Consider the following 19,888-nt stretch of genomic DNA (forward strand, 5'->3'; position numbering starts at 1 on the left):
CCCAATCCTTATTTTTGGTTACCGTTTAAGAGCAGGAATTGCCATCTGATTCCTGAGGTGTTTTCTGTGGTACCTGTGGGACTTCACCTGTAATACCAAGAAAATAGAACTAAGCATTTGAGAAAGCAAAAAACTCACCCCAATACCAAGTTAGGAAGAATTTAAGATTTGATATTAACATTGTTAAGATGAAGATGAGTCATTAGAGACTTCAGTGCAGCCTGCTCTGCCTGATGCACTGCAGGGCAGTGGTCGAGCAAACCCTATGACAGGACCTTTTGATTTTTTTGGCCTCTCTTTCTATGGGATGCAGCTTTAGGGAGCTTTGGTTCTCAGAGTCGCAGTTTCTAGAAAGACAGAACAAGGCAAACGTTGGGTTTCATGCACAGCCAAGTTCCAACAGGCTGACAGTTCCCTGTCCTGATGATTTAGGCATGGCTTTGCTGTAAATGTGAGGTAATTTGAGAGATAAAGGATATTTTTGTTTGCAAAGCGTCCGTCTGTTCCAAATGTCTTGCAACATGGAACTAACTTTCTGTTAAACATCCAGGAAAAACTCCTGTCAAGCAACTGTTCTTCCTAGCTTGGCATCCTGTGGTTTCTTGTTGATATGCTAAGACTAGACATTCATAATTTCCCTATCCAAAAGAAAAATATAAACAAGGGAATTCTCAGATGTCTGGTCAATCTCTGTTAATATATGGTAAAAAGACTGATTGAAATAAAAATGTTTACTTTCTGCTCTTTCTGAGAAGGAAATAATCAGTCCTAAATGTTAACTCTTAATAGATTTTCAGGACCAAGTTGTATTTATTTAGTGAATTTTAATGATTTAATGTGAACTTGCAGAATGATGACTGTAAGTTGTCCATCTTGAGTTAGTTCCCATCGTAGAATCATGGAATGGTTTGACATGGAAGGAACCTTAAAGCCCATCCAGTTCCACCCCTCTACCATGGGCAGGGACACCTTCCACTAGACCAGGTTGCTCCAAGCCCCATCTAACCTGGCCTATCAGAGGACAGAAAGAAGTAAATGTGAGGCTATTTTTTAAAATTAATTTAAAACTCCAGGGTGAGAAAGCCTAGCTGCTGGATGAACTGTTTTGGTGTAAACGATCTCGAAATTCCTACTTGGCATGTGACATCTCTGCAGAAAAGGCACAAATGCAGGTGTGTTTGTAGGAATTCATCAAGAACAGGGATCCTAGGTGTTGCTGTCAGTGACTGAACAAATTCACTACAGCCTCTTATAGGAATCAAAGTGTCACAGCTTATGAGCTAATTTAATTAAATAATCAGCAAGAGAGGAAGTAAAGAGAAAAATAAAGAGAATATTTACAAAATTTCATAATTGCAAAGTTTTGGATATTTTTGTCTAAACTGAACTAGTTGAGCTGACTGGAAAAAAAGTGGACTTTAAATTTTTATTCTTGAGAAACTACTTTGTCATAAAGTGCTGTCAAGGTTACCCAGAGGATTTGGATGTTGCTCTTCCCAAAGTTGTCCAGGAGCTGCTAGCACTGGAGTTCTGGTGAAGCCTGGCTTTGTGATTTCAATTGGTTTTTACCATGTTGTCAGGTTTAACACACATCACTTTGCGAATGACTGCTTTGGTTTAGTGGCTCCTACACCGTGGGATTTCCAGCGCATTTCTGAGCACTGCTGACTTGTTCCTGAGGTTGGAGGAGACTGAGCGCTGCACAGAGGTGGGCTGGCACTGCCCTCCTGCCACTGCAGCAGCACCGTGTGCTCAGGCTGGGGACACAGCCTGGGCCTGGACCAGCTGCAGCAAAGGTGCTCCTGCTCCCCCAGAGCTTGGTGGAGCCTCAGCTCCTCTTGCTGCCTTTCACTGCCTGGGAAAAGTCCTCTCCCCAGCACTCATTTCACTGGCTCGTGTACCCCTTGCAGCACTGTGGACTCAGGGCACTTTTATCCCTTTCTTTCCATGCTTTTACATAACAACCTCATCCCAGAGACAGGAAGATTCCCAAACTTTTCCAGATAAAGGAGTTTCCACTCCGGCTGCACTTCAGCACCTCCACTTCTGTTCTCTAGCCCTGCACATCCTCAGGGCAGGACTCGGGTCCATCAGGTATGAAAAGAATTTCTGTACTTGCTTGTCACAAAAGAGAGTTAAAAGTGATACTTTTGCATATATTTCTGCAATGCTCTGTCATGTGTATATCTCAAGTGAGAATTGGATAGAAAGTGGAAAGTCTAAACAGAAGAGAAACCTTTGAAGCCAAAAGGTTCTCTGTTTGGTATTCCTGTCCTTCCTCCAGATTTTGGTCATTTCCTGGTGATTTCCAGACAGTCCCTGCTGAGGACTAAGGGCAAGGAGAAAAACACTTGTCCACAATTTGTCTCTGTTAGGCTAACATTAATATTTTTTTTAATTAAGCAAAATTAGGACAATAAAGAACTGATGACGTGTTGAACAGTTCTTGGTCTCATGTTTTCCCACGTTATGTTTTTAAAGGCAAAGACTAGTCCAAAATATTATGTAGAACAGTTCATTCTGCTAGTATTTCTTTTTCTTGTCTAAATTCTTTATGTTGTATTTTTTATGCACTGAAGAGCAGAAAGTACAAAAATAATGACTTTTTGCTTTCATCCAAAATGGTTCTGCTAAAATTTTCAGTCTCACTGAAATATTTTTATTCTTCAGAAGAGAAGCTGAAGCAAGTTACTAAAAAAAATTCTTCCCTGTGAGGGTGGGCAGGCCCTGGCACAGGGTGCCCAGAGCAGCTGTGCCTGCCCCTGGATCCCTGGCAGTGCCCAAGGCCGGGTTAGACTTTGGGGATTGGGGCACCCTGGGACAGTGGAAGGTGTCCCTGGCCATGGCACAGGTGGCACTGGATGGGCTTTAAGGTCCCTTCCAACCCAAACCATTCTTTAATTCTGTGATTTCGTGTATCCCTTAATCTCTCAGCTCTCCTTCCTTCTCTGCAGTGTTACATACAGAATGCTGAAAGCTTATTAATTCTTGTGTTCACATAAAAACATATTCCCTTCCTCTTAAGGGCACAGCACCAAAATTAGCTTATTTGCAAAGTGATACTTCAAATATGTATTTCCTAAGTGTGGGGACTAAAGGATATGTTTTCAATCTTATTCTTGACTCTTTTCATGTCACTGTTGAAGTCTCAGTAAATTAATTCAAAGTAGAACTTTGTGAAAAGGTTTTTTTTTATGTGTGTTCAAACTTCTTTGTTGACTTCAGCAACAAGAAGATTTATCTGGGTTTTTCACTGTGAGAGCAGTAAAAGAAAAGATGCCCACCTGGGTCTTTTAGAACATAATTATTTGAAGGATTTAGTTCTGTTTGCTTTCTACTATTGGCAAAACCTTTGCTAGAGGTAGGACTGGATCAGAGAAATGCAGTGAAGCTTTATTATCAGAGAATAATGAAAAATCAGTCAAGGAGGCTATGTGAGAAATGGGAGTTATTGGTTCCACCTGACCTTGCAAGTCCAGTCATGCCTTCAAATGCATCAGTGGCCAAGGGTTCTTTTGCCCATGATCACCTTTATAGTGAGTGGTAACCTCAGAGCAGTCGTGGTGCTCTGAGTGATGCACCCCTGCTAAGATAAAGAATTGTCTTTGTATGCAGGGCTTAAAATTCACATGGCCAAAAGGGGATTCTTAAAATAAGAAGCAGCTGAAAACATCTGCTTTAACACAGCGTGAAGAGCACCACATTTTCCCTTGAGAAAAGCAGAATAGCTGCATTAGTAATGCACTTGCAAAACTCGTTGTAGGATTCATCTTGCCTAAGATTCATCTGAATGTGTAATAGTCAGTTGGATGTGCCTGGGCTTGCACAGAGATTGCACAGAGAGTCAGTGGAGAGAAACAGGCACCTCCCAGAGCTTGAATCACTCCGACTTTCTTAGATGGATGCCTTTGGAAGACAATTAATTTCTTTCTGATGAGCCTATTAATTCATCAAGTGTGCAGGGAGCTGACAGCTACCAGACCGCTGGGGCTGTGGCAGGAAGGCATTAATCCCACCTGGCTGTCGAAGTGCAGACAATACTGTCTCTCCCATTTTCTCTTCTTAAAGAGACTTTCTTCATTTCAGTGAAGAGATAATTTTCATTTTCATCAGTGCTTTGGTTGGTACAGGACCAGAGCTTGCAGATTTTGTATCCAGACCCATTCCGAGTGTTCATTGATCAGGCAGGAACAGGCACAGCTGCATTCCCTAATTTCCTGCACAGCTTTGAGTTCTGTTAATCCCAGATGAGTAACTACCTCCCCTTAAGCATAACTTTTGGGCCTGACTTTATAAGTTCTCAGTGAAAGGATGGTCTTGAATTGCTTCCTCAGTATTTCCCATGTAGTGTGTCCTTGAGTGGGATGGGGGATGCTGGAGAGGGTCAGTCTTGTGTCCTTTGGCCCAGCTGAGCTGGTGATAATCCCTTTTGATGCCTATTCCTACCCACAATGCCTGGAAATGATCTGGACATTCCTTCAATTTCCAGCAGATCTTTGGAGAAATGAGGTAGCTACTTCGAGCTTGGAACACATCTGATGCTGGTCATGTTGGATTTGCATTTATTATTTAGAACCATAAAAACATGGAGTGGGTTGATTTGGGAGGGACCTTAAAGCTCATCCCATTCCACCCCTGTCATGAGTAGGGACACCTTCCACTACCCCAGAGCACTCCAAGTCCTATCCAGCCTGGCCTTGGACACCTCCAGGGATGGGGCAGCCACAGCTTCTCTGAGCAGCCTGTGCCAGGGCCTGCCCACCCTCACAGCCAAGAGTTTCTTCCCAAAATCTCATCTATCCCTGCCCTCTGGCAGTGGGAAGCCATTATCCCCTCTTCTGTGACTCCAGGTCCTGGTAAATAGTCTCTCGCCTTTTTTTTTGTTTGCTCCTTCAGGCACTGGAAGGTCACAATGAGGTCACCCCAAAGCCTTCTCTTCTCCAGGCTGAACAATCCCAACTCTCCCAGCCTTTCCTCCCAGCAGAGCTGCTCCATCCTTCTCATCATCTTGGTGCCTCATCTGGACTTGCTCAAACAGGTCCATGTCCTTGCTGTGCTGGGACCCCAAGGCTGGATTTCTGGGCTTTCCAGTTTCCTAAGCTTGCAAGTAGCCTGGGACCTGTGAAAAGCCCTCAGTATGATGTGAGCCCCTCCTGAGTGCAGACCCCACTAGGAGAAGTGCCTGGGGGTCTTGCTCAGCCTCATCACTGGACCACTGGACTGGTGAGAGCTCTCCCCAAAAGTGCTGGGCTTAGTAGAGTGCTTGGCGTGGGGCCATTCCCATCAGGCTGTTTGGATGTGACAGTTCTGAAATGGAAGAGTAAGAGATTTTCCCAGTATGAACAGCCTCTGTGCCAGAGAGTGGAACTGGATACAGTCGCTGGTAAAGCTGCAGCCTTTGTGTCTTCAGCTGAAGTGATGATTGATTTGTTCTTTACTGGAACACTGAGAGACACAAAATAATACTGTCTCAAGAGGAAGGTGTCTGTAAGAATGTGGTGTTAGTGTTATCACCCTCCAGCTAGATTTCACATGCTTATTTCTATCCAATTAATCCAGTTTTTTCCAGTTTTGAGAAAGCAGAATTTAGTGAATGTCTGAATAATTGTCCAATGAACAGATCTCTGCTTTGAAGATAAGAACACTGGCCTTGGTCAGACCAAACTCCCATCCCAAAGCTCACTGTCTCTTTGGACAGCAATGCCCAAGGAGGAGGCAGGAGCACAGCAAGCGGGAACTGATGCATTCCCAAAATACCTCCAACAGTGTATTTCCTCACTGGCAGGGTGGTCAGGCACTGGAAGAGGCTGCCCAGGGAGGTCTGGAGTTCCCGACCCTGGAGGTGCCCAAGGAAGGCCTGGACATGGCATTCAGCACTCTGGGCTGGGGAGAAGGTGGGGATTGGGTACAGCTTTGACTCCATGGTCTGGGAGGGCTTCCCAATCCAAATGATTCTGTGATTCCATGAGGACTGAGGGAATTAATAAACCATAAGTTGTATGTAATAGTCCCTGCTGTATTTAATTTCCATGAATTCATTTGCCCCAATTGATGCAGACAGTGGCACATGCATGACTGTGCCAAGGACTTCACCATGGGGCTGTTGTGCCCAGAGCCACCTTCCCCTGTTCTTTGAGCCTCCTGCATTCAATCACCACTTGGCTTTGGTGTGACGGGTCTCCATCCATGTCTCTCTCATGGCCCATGATTTTAAACACTTCTGTCTCAGTTCCCTCAGTTGCATTTCCTCTGGTATGGAGATCCTGCCCTACTTGGCTGTTCTTCAGGACAGTGATCTGTCCACCATGCATGTGCCTTCCCTGGTATGTTCTTGCTGAGATGCAGGGTCCATCCAGAGCTTCTGTGGACCCAAGTACATCTCCTTTCTGACCCAAACTAAATTTGTTTTAAGGAAGATCTGTTTTGTCTGGAAGAAGGAAGGGACTGTGGTTTTTTGTAATTTATCAGTAAATATTGATTTATTCCATAAACTGCCATTCATTCCTGTTTCCATAGTACTCAAAGGATATCATTGTTCCCTGTCAGCTAATTCATGACAGCTGGTGAGAGAATGGGCTGTAGCTGGTAATTTCTCCTGGGTAGGTCTGGATCAACCACAAGCACTTAGACAAAAGAGCTTAGAAACTTCTCTCGAATTAAGAGGGCAGGATGAGAGCATGTGAGTGAAGTCTCCTGGGTCTGTTTTTTGACTCTTGCTTCAATCTTGAAGTCAGAAATGAATTGCCACCTTCCCCTTTGATATCTCTGCTCTCAGCAAACACTTCCTTCAGTGGTTTTGACTTTTTACGTATAGCTTTTAATAGCTTATGATCTGGGTTTGATGTCTAACACTTATCTCCTATTCCACAAGCACTTCTTCCCTTCAGATCTTTCCTTTTCTTTTCTTAGAAGATTGGGTTTTTCTGTAGTATCTGTTTTCCCTTGGAATCATTCCAACAAGCTACAAGAAATTTCTCCCTTGCTATTGCTCACTTACTTTGTCTTCACTGGAGTCCTTCAAAGGTTTCTTTTGTTGGTTTCTCAGGTTTGCTGGTACAAACACACTTTGGAGCTTGCAGTGAGAGATTCACAGATATCGTTTAGGGGTTTTGGCAGTATCCAGAATTGTGTTCTGTTCACAGGTCACAGAATGTTCTCAAAGATGCCCAGATTTCATCATAAAGCTGCTCAGAATTAGCTTTTGGTTAATGTGAGTCATTCCCACATCTGCTGTTTGGAATGATGGCCACCAGCTCTTTCTGTGTTGTTCAGCTCCCTGGTTTGTTGCTCCAAACAGCACAAAAATACAGCAACATCCTATTAAAAAGGGCAATAGACAGAGATATTAAAAACCTTCTTGGTAATCGTAGCAATGATCTCGTGTAAAATCCCATGTAAGTGTCAGGTATTGCAAGTTAATTATCTGAGCTGTTTGCCATCTCAAGTTATACCTGTTACATTTACTGATTATCAACATTGGACTAAATTTGATTTCATCAAGGATTTCTCTCTTGCTCAGAACAGTTGCAGAGTATAAAGACTGTCTGCCCTGCAAATAATGCCTTTGCTTTCAAATTATCTCTGTGTATCTCCAAGTAATACCTGCAGAAAACTGCCTCATCTACAAAGTTGAATTTTAGAATAAAATCAGTGTTTAATTTCACTGTGAATTCACATTCCTATGTGAATCCACTTTCTGTGGCTTGCTGTGATGATAAAGTCAAGCAGCTAAATCAAAAGGCTGACAGTAAAACACTAAAGACTGTGGACTGTGTTTATGGAGTTTCTATATGTGTGTAGATCAATTTTCCAATTTCATATTTATTAGAATAGATATAAAATAAATACTACATATATATATACATACAATAAATAGAATATATAACATATATTAGAATCAATGTTTTTGAAGACAAAGAAATCAGTCTTCAAATCACTTGGGTAAGAATATATTTCTGGAATTTATTTTACTGTGTGACTTTTGAAATGTTAAATCAAAGTAAGCCATAGCACTCTGCAAACTGGGCACAGATTTTAGGAGTCTGATGGCTGTGTTCAGATCCTTGAGCCCCGCCATGGGGCTGTTCAGCCCCCAGCCCTCTCAGTGACTGTGCTGGTTCTGCAGCTCCCCTGCCACAGCAGCAGCACCTTCCAGGGGAGCCCAGGGAGCAGGGGAGAGAGGGGAGACTGCAGGAGAGAACTGGAAGCTTCTGGACTTCTGGAATGAAGGCTATAAATTTGAAAATGGATCCGCTTGAGAAAAGGGAAAGCATTGTGGGTTACAAATATCTATTTCAAAGAAGCCCTGAACATGAAACAGCAGTTCTGTAATTCAAGTGAGGTTCCAGGGCAGCAGCATAGTGGGTGTCCTCATCAGTGCAGTGGTTTGTTCTTCAAAAGTTTTTTGCTTGACTTCACCAGAATTTATCTTAGTTAACGAGTCTATGTTTATCTTTGAAGAATGTCCTTGCCTGGACAAAAAGAGATTCTTTATTATTATGAAAAGACTGGGAAACAGCTCCACTTTTTTTCCCAGACAGCTTTTTGCAGCCCTGAGTTTTACTTGATGAATGAGAAAAACTATGGTGACTTTTGGAATCGGCCACACCTCCAAGGTGCCTTATTAAAGAGAACAACAGGACTTACTCTAAATGCTTTATATCATTCCAAGTAAGGAAAGTGCTCCTTACTTGGAGGGCCTGGCTTATCAGATATCAAAAGATCTGAAGTGAAAATGCAAGGGCTTCCTTTTCTACTACAGCATAAAGCTTATCCTTTCTTTTCCCCTCACAAAGGACAAGCAAAGCAAGTTATGCTTATGTGTGTTGAAAAAGGCTTGACCTACCCAAGCTTGATCATCCAGTTTCCTGCCTTGCAAATATCACCCTTTGTCTTTTATTCATGATTTCTTTTTAAAATATAAGCTTATCCAAGTTTATCCAACCATATCCAACTTGGCCAGGCTATGGCTAGGATAATGTGTTGGAGTAAGGATGGGAATAGCCAACAGCTGGTCAAGCCATTGATATTCCAATATTTATTTTTCACCCAGGCCACCTTTGTCCTCTCACTTTCATCATGAGCTTCTTTTTCATCCAGGATTTAAGGATCAGAGTGGTGGGAGTCACAATCACAAATCACAAATCTCAGAATGGATGTTTGGGATAGAAAATTATTCCAAAGCTTCTGGTTTAGTCATGGCAGTCCCTGAAAAGGGCTGATTGTCAATGAAACTCCCATCTTCCCTTTCACCACTTTGGCTAAATTTGACCATTTTTACTCTTGAGCTTAAGTGAATAGCAAACCATCAGTCTTTTGAGTCCTGACTTTTGAGTGTTGACTTCTCCATCTTTTGTCCCCTTTCATTGTTTTACTGCTGGCCCTGTCCCATTCTTGTCTGTCCTAGCTAGAGAAACTGAAAGAATTTAAATTGCACTTTGAACATTTTTTCAGTTTGAAATGCATGTGAGATCCTGTATTGCATCCCAGAAGATGACCTGTCTTACTGCAGGTGTGAGCTGAGGTCCCTGAGAAGAGGCAGAAGTTGCGGTGAGGATGGGTTTGGTTTTGGCAGGATGAGTTCGTCCATCCCTGGACAGGTGAATTGGGAACCAGGATCTTACCTAAAATCCTGGCTGCTTCAGACAATGATCAGCCAATGGAGCAAAAGAGAAATACCTTGTTTTTGGTTTAAAAAATACAGCCGAAAAAAAATTAAATGAAAGGAACTACATTTAAACCCAGACCTCAAAAATATAAAAGTGGCTTGCCTTTAATGGAAGGACTTCACCTCTAAACTTCTCAAATTCCAGCTTTTCTCTTCCCCTCCCTTTCCCCCCCTGCACAGGTGATGGCTGTCTGCAGGCTGGTGCATCTGCATGGGTCACAGCAGGACTTGACTTCCCTTGTAGGTGATCTTGTGGCTTCCTGTTTTCATTAATTCATATATGGAATTAGCTTTTTATTAACCACTACCTCAGTCAGAAAGTCTGAGGATAATCAGGCACTAAGGACTAATCCTTTATCCCTAAATCTCTTCCAAAATAAACCTGTATCTTAAGTATACCTGAGTTTCTCTTCATCATATTTATATGACTCATCTTTGTCAAAAGAAATTACCTTTCCAGTGTCCTTTAACTCTGATTTAACTCCAGAAGAAGGAGCAGGACAGACACTGGTTGTAAAAATGGGATTCGTTGTTTCCCTTGGGTAGGACTTACTGGTTTTGAAACTTCTCCTTGTCTTCTTTCTGCTTTGAAGGTTGTTTGATCTGTATGAATTCTACTAAAGAAAAAGACCATTGGAGGTGACTGTGCCCTGTCAGCTTGTGATCACAGGAGAACATTTCAGCAGATTTCAGACCTACTCTGTAATGGCAAAAGCATCCTTGAGAGTCATCCCCCTGTAGACCTGGACAAACTCTTGAAGAGGAAGAAAATGTTTTTGGCAGGTAACTGAGTGCAGGTGAATTCATGGTGATGAAGTGGAAGCTTTTAGAAATTGTATTAATCTTATATAGAAGAGTATTTTGAGATTTGCCATTGAAGGCAAAAATTTTCGTTGAAAATTTACATAAGTGGTCAGATTATTTCTGCTAAACAGATATTAAGTTTCTGTTTTCTGTGGAAATGATAATTTAATAACATTTGACTTTTATAAAACATCCTCACAGGCTTATATTTGGTGGTGCCTGACAAGTTGCAATTGTATTTTGTGTACTTGTGCCTGCTGTTCCTGTACACAAGGTTTGGAGTACCCTGTGCATTGGGGCAGTGCTGGGTGTCCCTGACATGGCACCAAACGCAGGCTCCAGGAGCTGGTGCTGGAGCTGGTGGGATCTCCCTCAGCCTCCCTTCCCTGTGTGCAGTGCTGGCCAGCCCCAAACACTGCCAGCTCAGATAGCTCCTGAGCTGCAGCTACAGAACTACATCACAGAGTTACTAATGTATTACTACTAATTACTAATGTATTATGGAACATATCCAGGTAGTGTTCACCTCAGCTTAGATGCCCTTTTGGGGTGGAGAAGAATAGTTATTATTTTATGTTAAAGTCATTACAGGGAAATATTGAGTGATGTTTAGCCTTCCTTCCTTCCTTCCTTCCTTCCTTCCTTCCTTCCTTCCTTCCTTCCTTCCTTCCTTCCTTCCTTCCTTCCTTCCTTCCTTCCTTCCTTCCTTCCTTCCTTCCTTCCTTCCTTCCTGCCTTCCTGCCTTCCTGCCTTCCTGCCTTCCTGCCTTCCTGCCTTCCCGCCTTCCTTTTTTATTTTTTCAGTTTTTTTTAAAGGAGAACATCAGTGTGATCTGGGAATATTCAGACACTCAGCATCTGACTGAATCTCTAGAAGGGACAGATTCAGCTGGAAAACCTAGTGGAAACAATTTCCTCTCCCTTGGTAAAAAAGAGATTTGACTTTTTTAAGAGATTGCCAAGAAAACTACTTTGAGACTATTAAAGAAAGAGGAGATACGAATAGTTTAGTTATTGATGGCAGTGTGAATCCTCAAATATTACAGTTAAGATATTACACTTGTACAGCCTCTTAGTGTTTTTACCAACACACTTCTGCAGAGATGCTAACACTAATTCCTCTTCCATTAAAAAGGTATTAATTAAATTAGTACTTAAAACCTGAAGTTCTGGGAGTTTTCAGAAACCTGGATGTCACAATTTGGAGCCGATGTCCACAGATGTGTTTGCTGAAGTCAACAGTGCTCTAAGGGAAACACTGAGTAATGAGATGACTCTGGAAATAACTGGGAAAAAACCCACGAAACCGATGAAGTTGATGTAGAAGTCCAAATATTTCATCTCAAATCACAAAATAAATGTTGTACCAGCCTGCTGATATCTATGCTGAAGTACATGAGAAAAACCAGGAGCAGAACATCTGAGGGCAAACAATTCTCTAATCTAGTAATGAAAAGAGAAACATAAATGTCCACAGATTAGTGAGACATAAGAGGACACCAGGAGCCCTCTGGATACATTTTAGAGCCAAAGCCACCTTCGGCCTTGTAGGAAGCTGTTTCCCTCCCAGCTGTGCATCCAGAAGCTGGTGGTGGAGTTGGAAGAGCTGTTGCTCACTTCAAAGGGGAGTTTGTAGATTCCAGATAATGGTGCTAGTTAATAATTCAGCTCATAACGCCCATCAGTTTGAAACATTTAAGGAAGAATGAAGTGTCTTTGTCAGTACAGAGAAAGAACAAGGGCTGCAGTTCTTTGCCTCAGATGTGAATGTCTCTGCTGAGAGATTAAAGCTCTCCTGGGTGCCATTCCCAGGGCTGCTGTGGGGACTTAAGGGTGTGTGTTCACTTTCTTGACCAGACATTGGAAATATCCCTATATTGCCCTGAATTAGGATAATTTACAAAAAAAAGGAGCCTCTTGTTTGTGCTCTCTGTCACACCTCAAGTTTTCCGTAGGATCTTAGCACCAGCCTCGGCAATACTGAGGGAGTCAAGCCCTTCATGGATTGGGGAAGGTGTGTGTGTCCCACGTGGGACATTCCTGCAGGTCCTGCCAGCCTTTAGATTAATTAACGGTGGGCAGCTGGTACCCATGGAAGGGAAGGCAAAGATCTTGGAGCATGGGAGGACTTGGCTGATAATTTGTTTTGTTGTTGTTGTTTTACATTTAAAGCTTGAAGAACTAGAAGGATTCCTGTACTTTGAACTGCAGGCCTCAAATTCCCAAGTTGGAGCTGTATTTTTTAGTCCCTGATAGGAGCAGACCCGCCATGTGTGTTCCAGGGGACACACACAAGGCCCCAGATTTACTCAGCATTCCTTCTTCTTCCTAGATCTCCATCTGCTGGCAGATGTGCCTTTCAAGTGGGGGTGCTTTGGAAAGGAAGGAACAAGAGAGAGCATGTGAAAATGTGCAGCAGCTGCCAGCTGGGCTCCCTGTGTATATAGTTATATTTATATGTGTGCACAGCTATATTTATATATGTGTATGTAGCTATAGTTATATATGTCTTTAGTTATAGGATAGTTATATTTTTATATATAGTTATATTGATATATGTGTATATAGTTAGATTTACTTATATGGTTATATATATATAGTTGTAGATATATTGACATTTCATAGATGTATTGATATTTAGACAAGTATATAGATATTTAAATAGATAACTTGACGTTTTATACTGAATCTGCAGTAAGTTTTTTAATAGAAATGGGTGTTGAATTGCATTTTCTCTGTGTTTTAAATTGCAGATGATCGAGTGTTGTAGTTGAAAACATGTGTCGTGTTTCAGTAGTTGTGGCTGTCACGACAAATAACCCTCAGCACAGCGACAAGTTTACAAAAGAGGGGACCGACTTCTCGTTGGCATCATTTATTCATTTCCGTGAGTGACTCCGGGGTGTCACAACCATGCTTGCTGACCAGTTCGCTTTCCTGGGGCCCCTTTTCCAGGAGCAGCGGGCGCGACCCCCGGCCCGCCGCGGGTCCCGGCCCGCGGTGCCCCCGGTGGGTTCCCCAGTGCCCTCCCGCATCCCCGCTCCGGCCCGAGCCCGCGGCTCCGGCCCGCAGCATCCTCCACCTCCCCGCGGAGCCCGAGCGACGGAATTCCAGACCTCTGACATCAGCCCGACCTGGAACCTCCCCGAGCCCGAGCCGGAGCGCGGGGGCGATGGGCAGAGCCCCGCGGGGCAGCGCGGCCGGCCCGGAGCCGCGGCGGGCCGAGCCCGGCCGGGTGTCCCCGCCCCCGCGGGCCCGGACGCTGCAGGCGGGCGGCGGGGCGGGAGGGGGAGCCCGCGGCCCGGCCGGGGGGCGGTGGCTCGGCTGCTCCACCCGCCCGTGTCCGCAGGTACGAGCGCCCGGCCGGCCCGGGGCTCCCCGCCTGCCCGCCGGGACCTTCCGCCGCTGCCGCCGGAGCCGCGCTCCAGCCCCCGCCCCGCCGCCCGCGCTCCCGGCAGCGGCTCCGCCGCCGGGTCGCTGCCCATGTCCCAGCTCTGCTCGCCGTCCGCGCTCGCTGCCGGCACGGCCGGTGCCCGCCTCCGCTGCGGGGACGCCGCGCTTTGGAAGCCTTCCCGGAGCGCGCGGGGGTGCTGGCGCAGGTCGGGCGATTACATGCGGACACTTCACTTTCAGCCATGCCTGCCTTGGGAGCTCTCTGTCTGCTATAATTTTCTCCCTTTGATCTCCCTGGATCCTTTCTCGGGCTGTGGAGCTCCGGTTGCACCTACCTGCCTGCTGCGTGTGTGCAAGAGAGAGTTTTCCTCTTTTTTTAATACTTTCTTTGGTTAGAAATTCCAATTCTATTTCTTTTAAGACCGAACCCAGACATCATCAGAGAGAGCCACACGGTTTTGTTAAGCTACTGGAAATAACTTTTGCCTGGGATTTACAGCAGGATTCCCTCCCGGCCCGGCCCCTGCGGACTCCAGCAGGCTCACTGCCTAACAGGTTTGCAAAGTTATTTTTTTCTTGTATATCCTCTTTTCTCTCCAGAGCCATGCGATCACTGTAACTTCAGTTTAATCAAAAACACTTTCTGTCTAAATTCTCCCAGTTATGAAGACTCGTCGATGCGTTTCATGTGACCTTTGGGCAGACCGTGGAGCTTTCTATTTTATTTCGTGGGGCCTTGAGTCAGGATCTTCTTAACGTGTGCTTGGAAGTGGTCATACCGGAACTGGGGCGCGCACAGAAATAGTGCGAGAGAAACCAGATACGCCGTAACTTTCTGCCTGATACCTGTTGGGCTTCGTGTCTAAACTTTGGCAGTGTTTGGGGACCTTTTTATTCCCTGGGAACTTCCAGCCATGAAGAGGAGCTCTGTGCTTTATTAATTATTTTTGAGAACTCCACTCGGAGTCAGACTGTGAGCATGGATTTCTGAGAATGAAGCATTTCTGGCATGAGGAAGATGGAAGGGATCATCTTCATTTGGAAGGGAACAGTACTGGAGCAAGCCTTCTTGTCGCCATAAATTCAAGGAATACCGCCTGCCTAATTTCTGGGAAGGATACCAATCGGTGCAGATAACATTCAAGGTTGTGCTTATGCTGTGGGAAATGCTAGCAAGAAGGTGCGGTGTCTCTGGAGGGTATTTGGGATGGATGTTTTGAACCTGTGGGTCTTCATAACTCTTGGCCAGGAGACAGGAGGCCTCCGCATCTGCGGGGAGACCTTCCCGTGCCTCATCTCGGTGGGACCGAGGAATTCCTAATGCCCCCTGTGCACCCAAACTGACTTCTTGCTTGCAGCCTGTTTCGCTGATCGTTCTGGATTTATCTGCCGGAGGAGAGACTCACAATTTAGGATTTTTAAATTTTTTTTTCAGTTTGTTTGTTTAAAATATGCCTCTGAGCTCCCGGCGGCCTCTGAGCACGTGGCACGGGGCAAGAGGAGCGGCGATGGCGAGAGCCGGCGTCGCCGGGGAGCCGCGCTGGCGGTGACCGAGCCCCGCTCTGCGGCCCCTGGCTCTGTCCGCAGCCGGCTCGGAGCCCGGGAGCGGTGCCGCCGGCCGGGCCCGCCGCGGTGAGGACGCGTTCCCGAGCGGTATGAGCGGCCGGAGCCCGCTGCTGGTAGCATGAGTGCTGGCCCCCAGGTGCAGCTGGCTGTCCTCTGGCCTTGGCTGCTCATGGCGACCCTGCAGGCAGGACTGGGCCACACCGGGCTGGCGCTGGCGGCGGCCGTGGAGTCGGAGCGGGCGGCGGCGCAGAAAGCCATCATCAGGGTCATCCCGCTCAAAGTGGAGCCCATCATCCTGGAAGGGGAGTTCGCCAACGTCGCCGAGGTGACTCCGGCCGAAGGGAAACTGCTCCAGGTAAAAGCAGCGATGCCTGGTCGCGTTCCAGCGGCCTGGCCACCTGCCCCAGCCTGTCCCCTTTCCCTCCTGGCTGCCTCGGCTCCCCGAGCGGTGCATTGGGTTCCGTGTCCCGGCGTGGATTTGTGGCGCGCTCCGTGCGCTCTCCCCGCGGGTTTAGTCACAGGGGCCGAGGGGACGGCATCGTGCTAAGGGCTGAGCCTTCCTTCGGGGCCGAACTGTGGCTGCGCCTGATTACTGCCGAATTGTGGATGTGGTCGGCTGATTCCATAGAGATTATTTCGTATCTTAATTGATGTTGTAAAGCTGAGTGTGTCAAGTCACATGTCGGGATGTGAAACATCTGACAGAAGACAGGATTGGCATTTTTTTCTCTGAAATTCATGAGGTTTTCCACACACTGTGCTGAGGTTGGGGTTCTGTTTCAGCCTCGAATCCCATCCTGGCTGTGCCCACCAGAAACACTGGCCCTGCTTGTTGTTGATTGTACCTAAAGGGTGAATGTTACCTACACAGGAGCTCCAGTGGTGTCACCACCAGGTACTTTTACAGATGAATTAATGCTGTTCTCTGACCTTTATTAAGGGTAATCTATTAAGGCCACAGGTATCTCCACACCTGGGCAGGAGGTGCACGTGCTGCGCAGACAGAGCTGAGCCATTCACTGAACGGACCCATCTCCTGCACACACTGCGTTTGGAGCTCAGTTTCCTGAGACCTGGTGTGCATTCTCTCCATTCTGTGGCTCATCTGCTTGGCAGTTGTGTGCTTTATTCTTGAGAACAAAAAAAAAATTACAAAATAGCCTGCATTAATATTAAGTCTTAATTTTCTCCTGGACTTTTCCAGGCCTTTCCAAATGGGGTATGTTGAAATCTTAATTACATTTGAAGTCTGGAAGTTTAAATGAAAGTAATAAATTTTGTGTAGTTTAAGAAGAGAAGGACAGTTGAGCCAGCTTTAGAACATAGTCACCTGTCTGCAAGTGAACATGGACAATTTGTGACATGAATAAAGCCTGCTTTTCCATGCCTTTTGAACTCCTCAGGATGAAATCTCTGCTATAAAATTATATTACCAGGCTAAAAAAAAAATCTGAGACAAATGCACTCAAGGTCCTCCTCTGCTGTGAGGCAATGTCCAGGAAAGTCAATATTTATTCCTTACTAAAGCTACAGTGGTGTTGCAACTGAGCACAAAGTATAGAGTAGGACCTTTTGGAAATGGGAGGATGATAACCTCTTCTGAGGGATGTGTGGAGGTTTCTAACCAAATGCAGCAATACGAAGTGGGAATTTTGTGCCATCACAGCAGCACCAACCAGGTGTTTGGAATAAAAAGCTGTGAATAGTATCCAATTTCATCCTTTAAAAGTCATCCTCCAAATGGAGAGGGCTGGGGAAATTAATCCAGGCTATTGAGTTTGGGCACAACAGACACTGACCTGCCCTGGGTGTGTTTCAGGCCTTGACTCTGCTACTCTGTGTGCTCAGGTGAGCTCCCGCTCCACATCCCACTGGATCCAGTGCGGGAAGTCCTGGTTTTAGCTGGCAGCACTGAGACAGGGGGTCAGGCTGTGCCTCCTGCAGCAGGATGTTTGCCTGGTGCCAGGCACTGTGCTCTGGGAGGACTTAGCCAAGTGTATGTGTGACCTCTCCTGCAGATCTCATGCTGTGGTTTCTAATTCTGCTGCTAAATATTGAAACTTGGCCTATAAAATGACGATGTTAGAGTTGTTTGGGTCTTGATCCTGCAGTGGGTTCTTACCTCTGGAAAGAAAAAATGGGAAATGGGGATGTAATTCTCCAGGGACAAGAGAAGTAAGAAATTAGTTGGATGTATACTTTTCAGTTTGCTTTTAAATAGTGGGACATTAAACAGGCCAGAATCAGGCTTTATTGGGACATCTCATTTTGCACATGGTTGTCAACATCCCAATCTTGCAAAAACTTTAGGTCACATGCTTAACTTTGATGTCACTGGAACTCCTACTTAATAAATAAACTTACGGCTGTGCATGCGTACCTGCACAGTTGCTTCTTCAAATGTAGTTTAGGGACATAACATGGTACATTTACAGTTATTCAGTCAAGAAGTGGGGTTTTTACAGCATTTTTATACAGGTCTTGCTTATGTCAGACTCTGTAAGGTGCTGCAGTCAGCCTGTCCAGGAGAACACAAACTGTAGAACTTAGCTTGGAAGAGAGGCATGGATGGCCCAGTCCTATTTCCAAAGCAATGCTCTCTTCTTTCAGAGGCAGAATAGGATTGCCCAGGGATCAGTGGTACAGAGTTGGCCCTGTAGGCAAGTCAGGTTTTCTTTATTATAACTTATAATTATCTTCATAGTGCTCTGGTCAATATATTTTTAGAAATGCATTCTTAATTTAATACAGAAAATCCTGCATGCAAGTGATGGAACATCACCAAAGGTACTTCTACCAGAATGTTTTCCTGGTTTCGTTTCTCCTTGCCCTATTTTCCAGGATCATCTACAGAAATGGACTTTGACTGTTGTGTGTTACGTCTTAGAAGCCAACTTTAGCAATATCCTCTTTACCTACAATAAAAGAGCCCCAGCGTTGAATTCCCCCTCCCAGCCTTTGCCCTTGTGAGTGGTTTTGTGGGAAATCTCTGTATTTATGTTGTTGCCCAGTGGGCAAGCAGGAAGATGCCAGGGAGCTGCCAGCCCTGCCAGCATAACCCCAGCAGTGTTCCTCTGGCACTCCAATGCTGCTGCTGCCGTGTGATGCAAAGGGAGAGGAATTTCTCAAGCAGGCAGAGCCACTTAAGCCTTTATAGGTCAAAAAACCAACACCTCAGACTTCTTGCAGAAATCATCTCCAGGCTTGTGCAGTGCTCCAGCTTGTTCAGGGAGCTCTGAGCATTAACTCTTGCTGCACATGGGAAGAACCTGGGGAACTCACTGGCAGTTTCCAAACTGGAAATTTGGGTTTGGAAGTTTAAATTGGGAAGGAATCCTTCCCTGTGAGGGTGGTGAGGCCCTGGCACAAGCTGCCCAGAGAAGCTGTGGTTGCCCCTGGATCCCTGTCAGTGTCCAAGGCCAGGTTGGATGGAGCACCCTGGGACAGTGGAAGGTGTCCCTGCCATGGCAGGGGGTGAACTGGATGAGTTTTAAGATCCCTTCCAACCCAAAACAGTCTGGGATTCTGTGATCTCTGCTGGGCCACTGTAGGAGCCTGAACTGCTGTTAAAAGTTCCATGGAAATCAAAACCTGGCCCTTTATTACAGATGGAGGAACCAAAGCTTTTAGACAAGTAGGTTGGAAGGAACATATTTGGAACTTACCAACAGTGGACAATCCATGAGCAGCTCAGGATTTGACATGCCCTTGGAATTGCAATTCCCGTGGCTGCCAATTAACTCCCTTTCACAGGATTGTTACAGAGATTTTTCAACTTCTTTTTTTGATACTTCTGCTGCTCTGTTGACTGATTTTTGAGGAATAAGTCTCGTTTCCTTCTTGCCCTTGACTCAGTCTCCACTTGATACTGGAGTGAGTTGATGATGGTTTGAAGGTAGATAGGAAAATAAGAATGTCTTGGAAAGAAAAGGAGACAGTCACTGGAGAGACTTGCAAGAAGATTCTTCTAATTTGAATTACAACATGTGCAAATCTAATTGTGGAAGAAAAAAACCCCGTTTTGTTTGAGATACAGTTCATCACTTACAGTCTTGTTTAGGACAGTTCAAGGATGATCAAGATTCAAGGATGCATTATTAAAACTGAGCATTAATATCTCTTTGAGGCTGTATAACCCCCATCTTCTACACAGGGGAAAAGATGATTCCTTTAGTCTGTGCAGAGTGGCAGAGGTTGGTCCAGTCTCTAGTTCTAAGGTATTTGAGAAAAAGTGTTAAAAGTTTGGGAAAATCCCCACAAATGATATTTAAAAAGGGATGGATAACCTCACATTACTACAGGGAGGGCAAAGTGATCAGCAGTCCCAATCCCTTCACATGCTGACACACACAAAATTCCAGTGCATGTGTGGGACAGTGGCACAGTCTCACTGAGCAGGCAGTGTGTAGAACTAGTTTTCCCAACATCCATTATTTCATTGCAGGTCTCACAGTACTTT

The 19,888-nt window shown here is 45.2% G+C and overlaps 1 protein-coding gene across 2 annotated transcripts in view; it reads left to right on the top strand.

The window, feature by feature from the left end:
• The first annotated feature begins 13,279 nt into the window (after nt 1–13,279).
• Nucleotides 13,280–19,888, top strand: part of RNF43 (ring finger protein 43) — a 60,683-nt gene continuing 54,074 nt past the window's right edge. Inside the window, exons 1-3 of one of the 2 annotated variants that reach the window (XM_030962943.1) lie at nt 13,280–13,357; nt 14,285–14,418; nt 14,525–15,784. In XM_030962943.1, coding sequence (XP_030818803.1) covers nt 15,548–15,784 — 237 coding nt within the window. In that variant the 5' untranslated portion in view covers nt 13,280–13,357; nt 14,285–14,418; nt 14,525–15,547. Of the gene's footprint in view, nt 13,358–13,895; nt 14,419–14,524; nt 15,785–19,888 lie in introns of those variants that run through there. The other variant, XR_004061283.1, reaches the window with a different exon arrangement.

Source organism: Camarhynchus parvulus, chromosome 19, assembly GCF_901933205.1.
Source record: "Camarhynchus parvulus chromosome 19, STF_HiC, whole genome shotgun sequence".
NCBI lineage: Eukaryota > Metazoa > Chordata > Aves > Passeriformes > Thraupidae > Camarhynchus > Camarhynchus parvulus.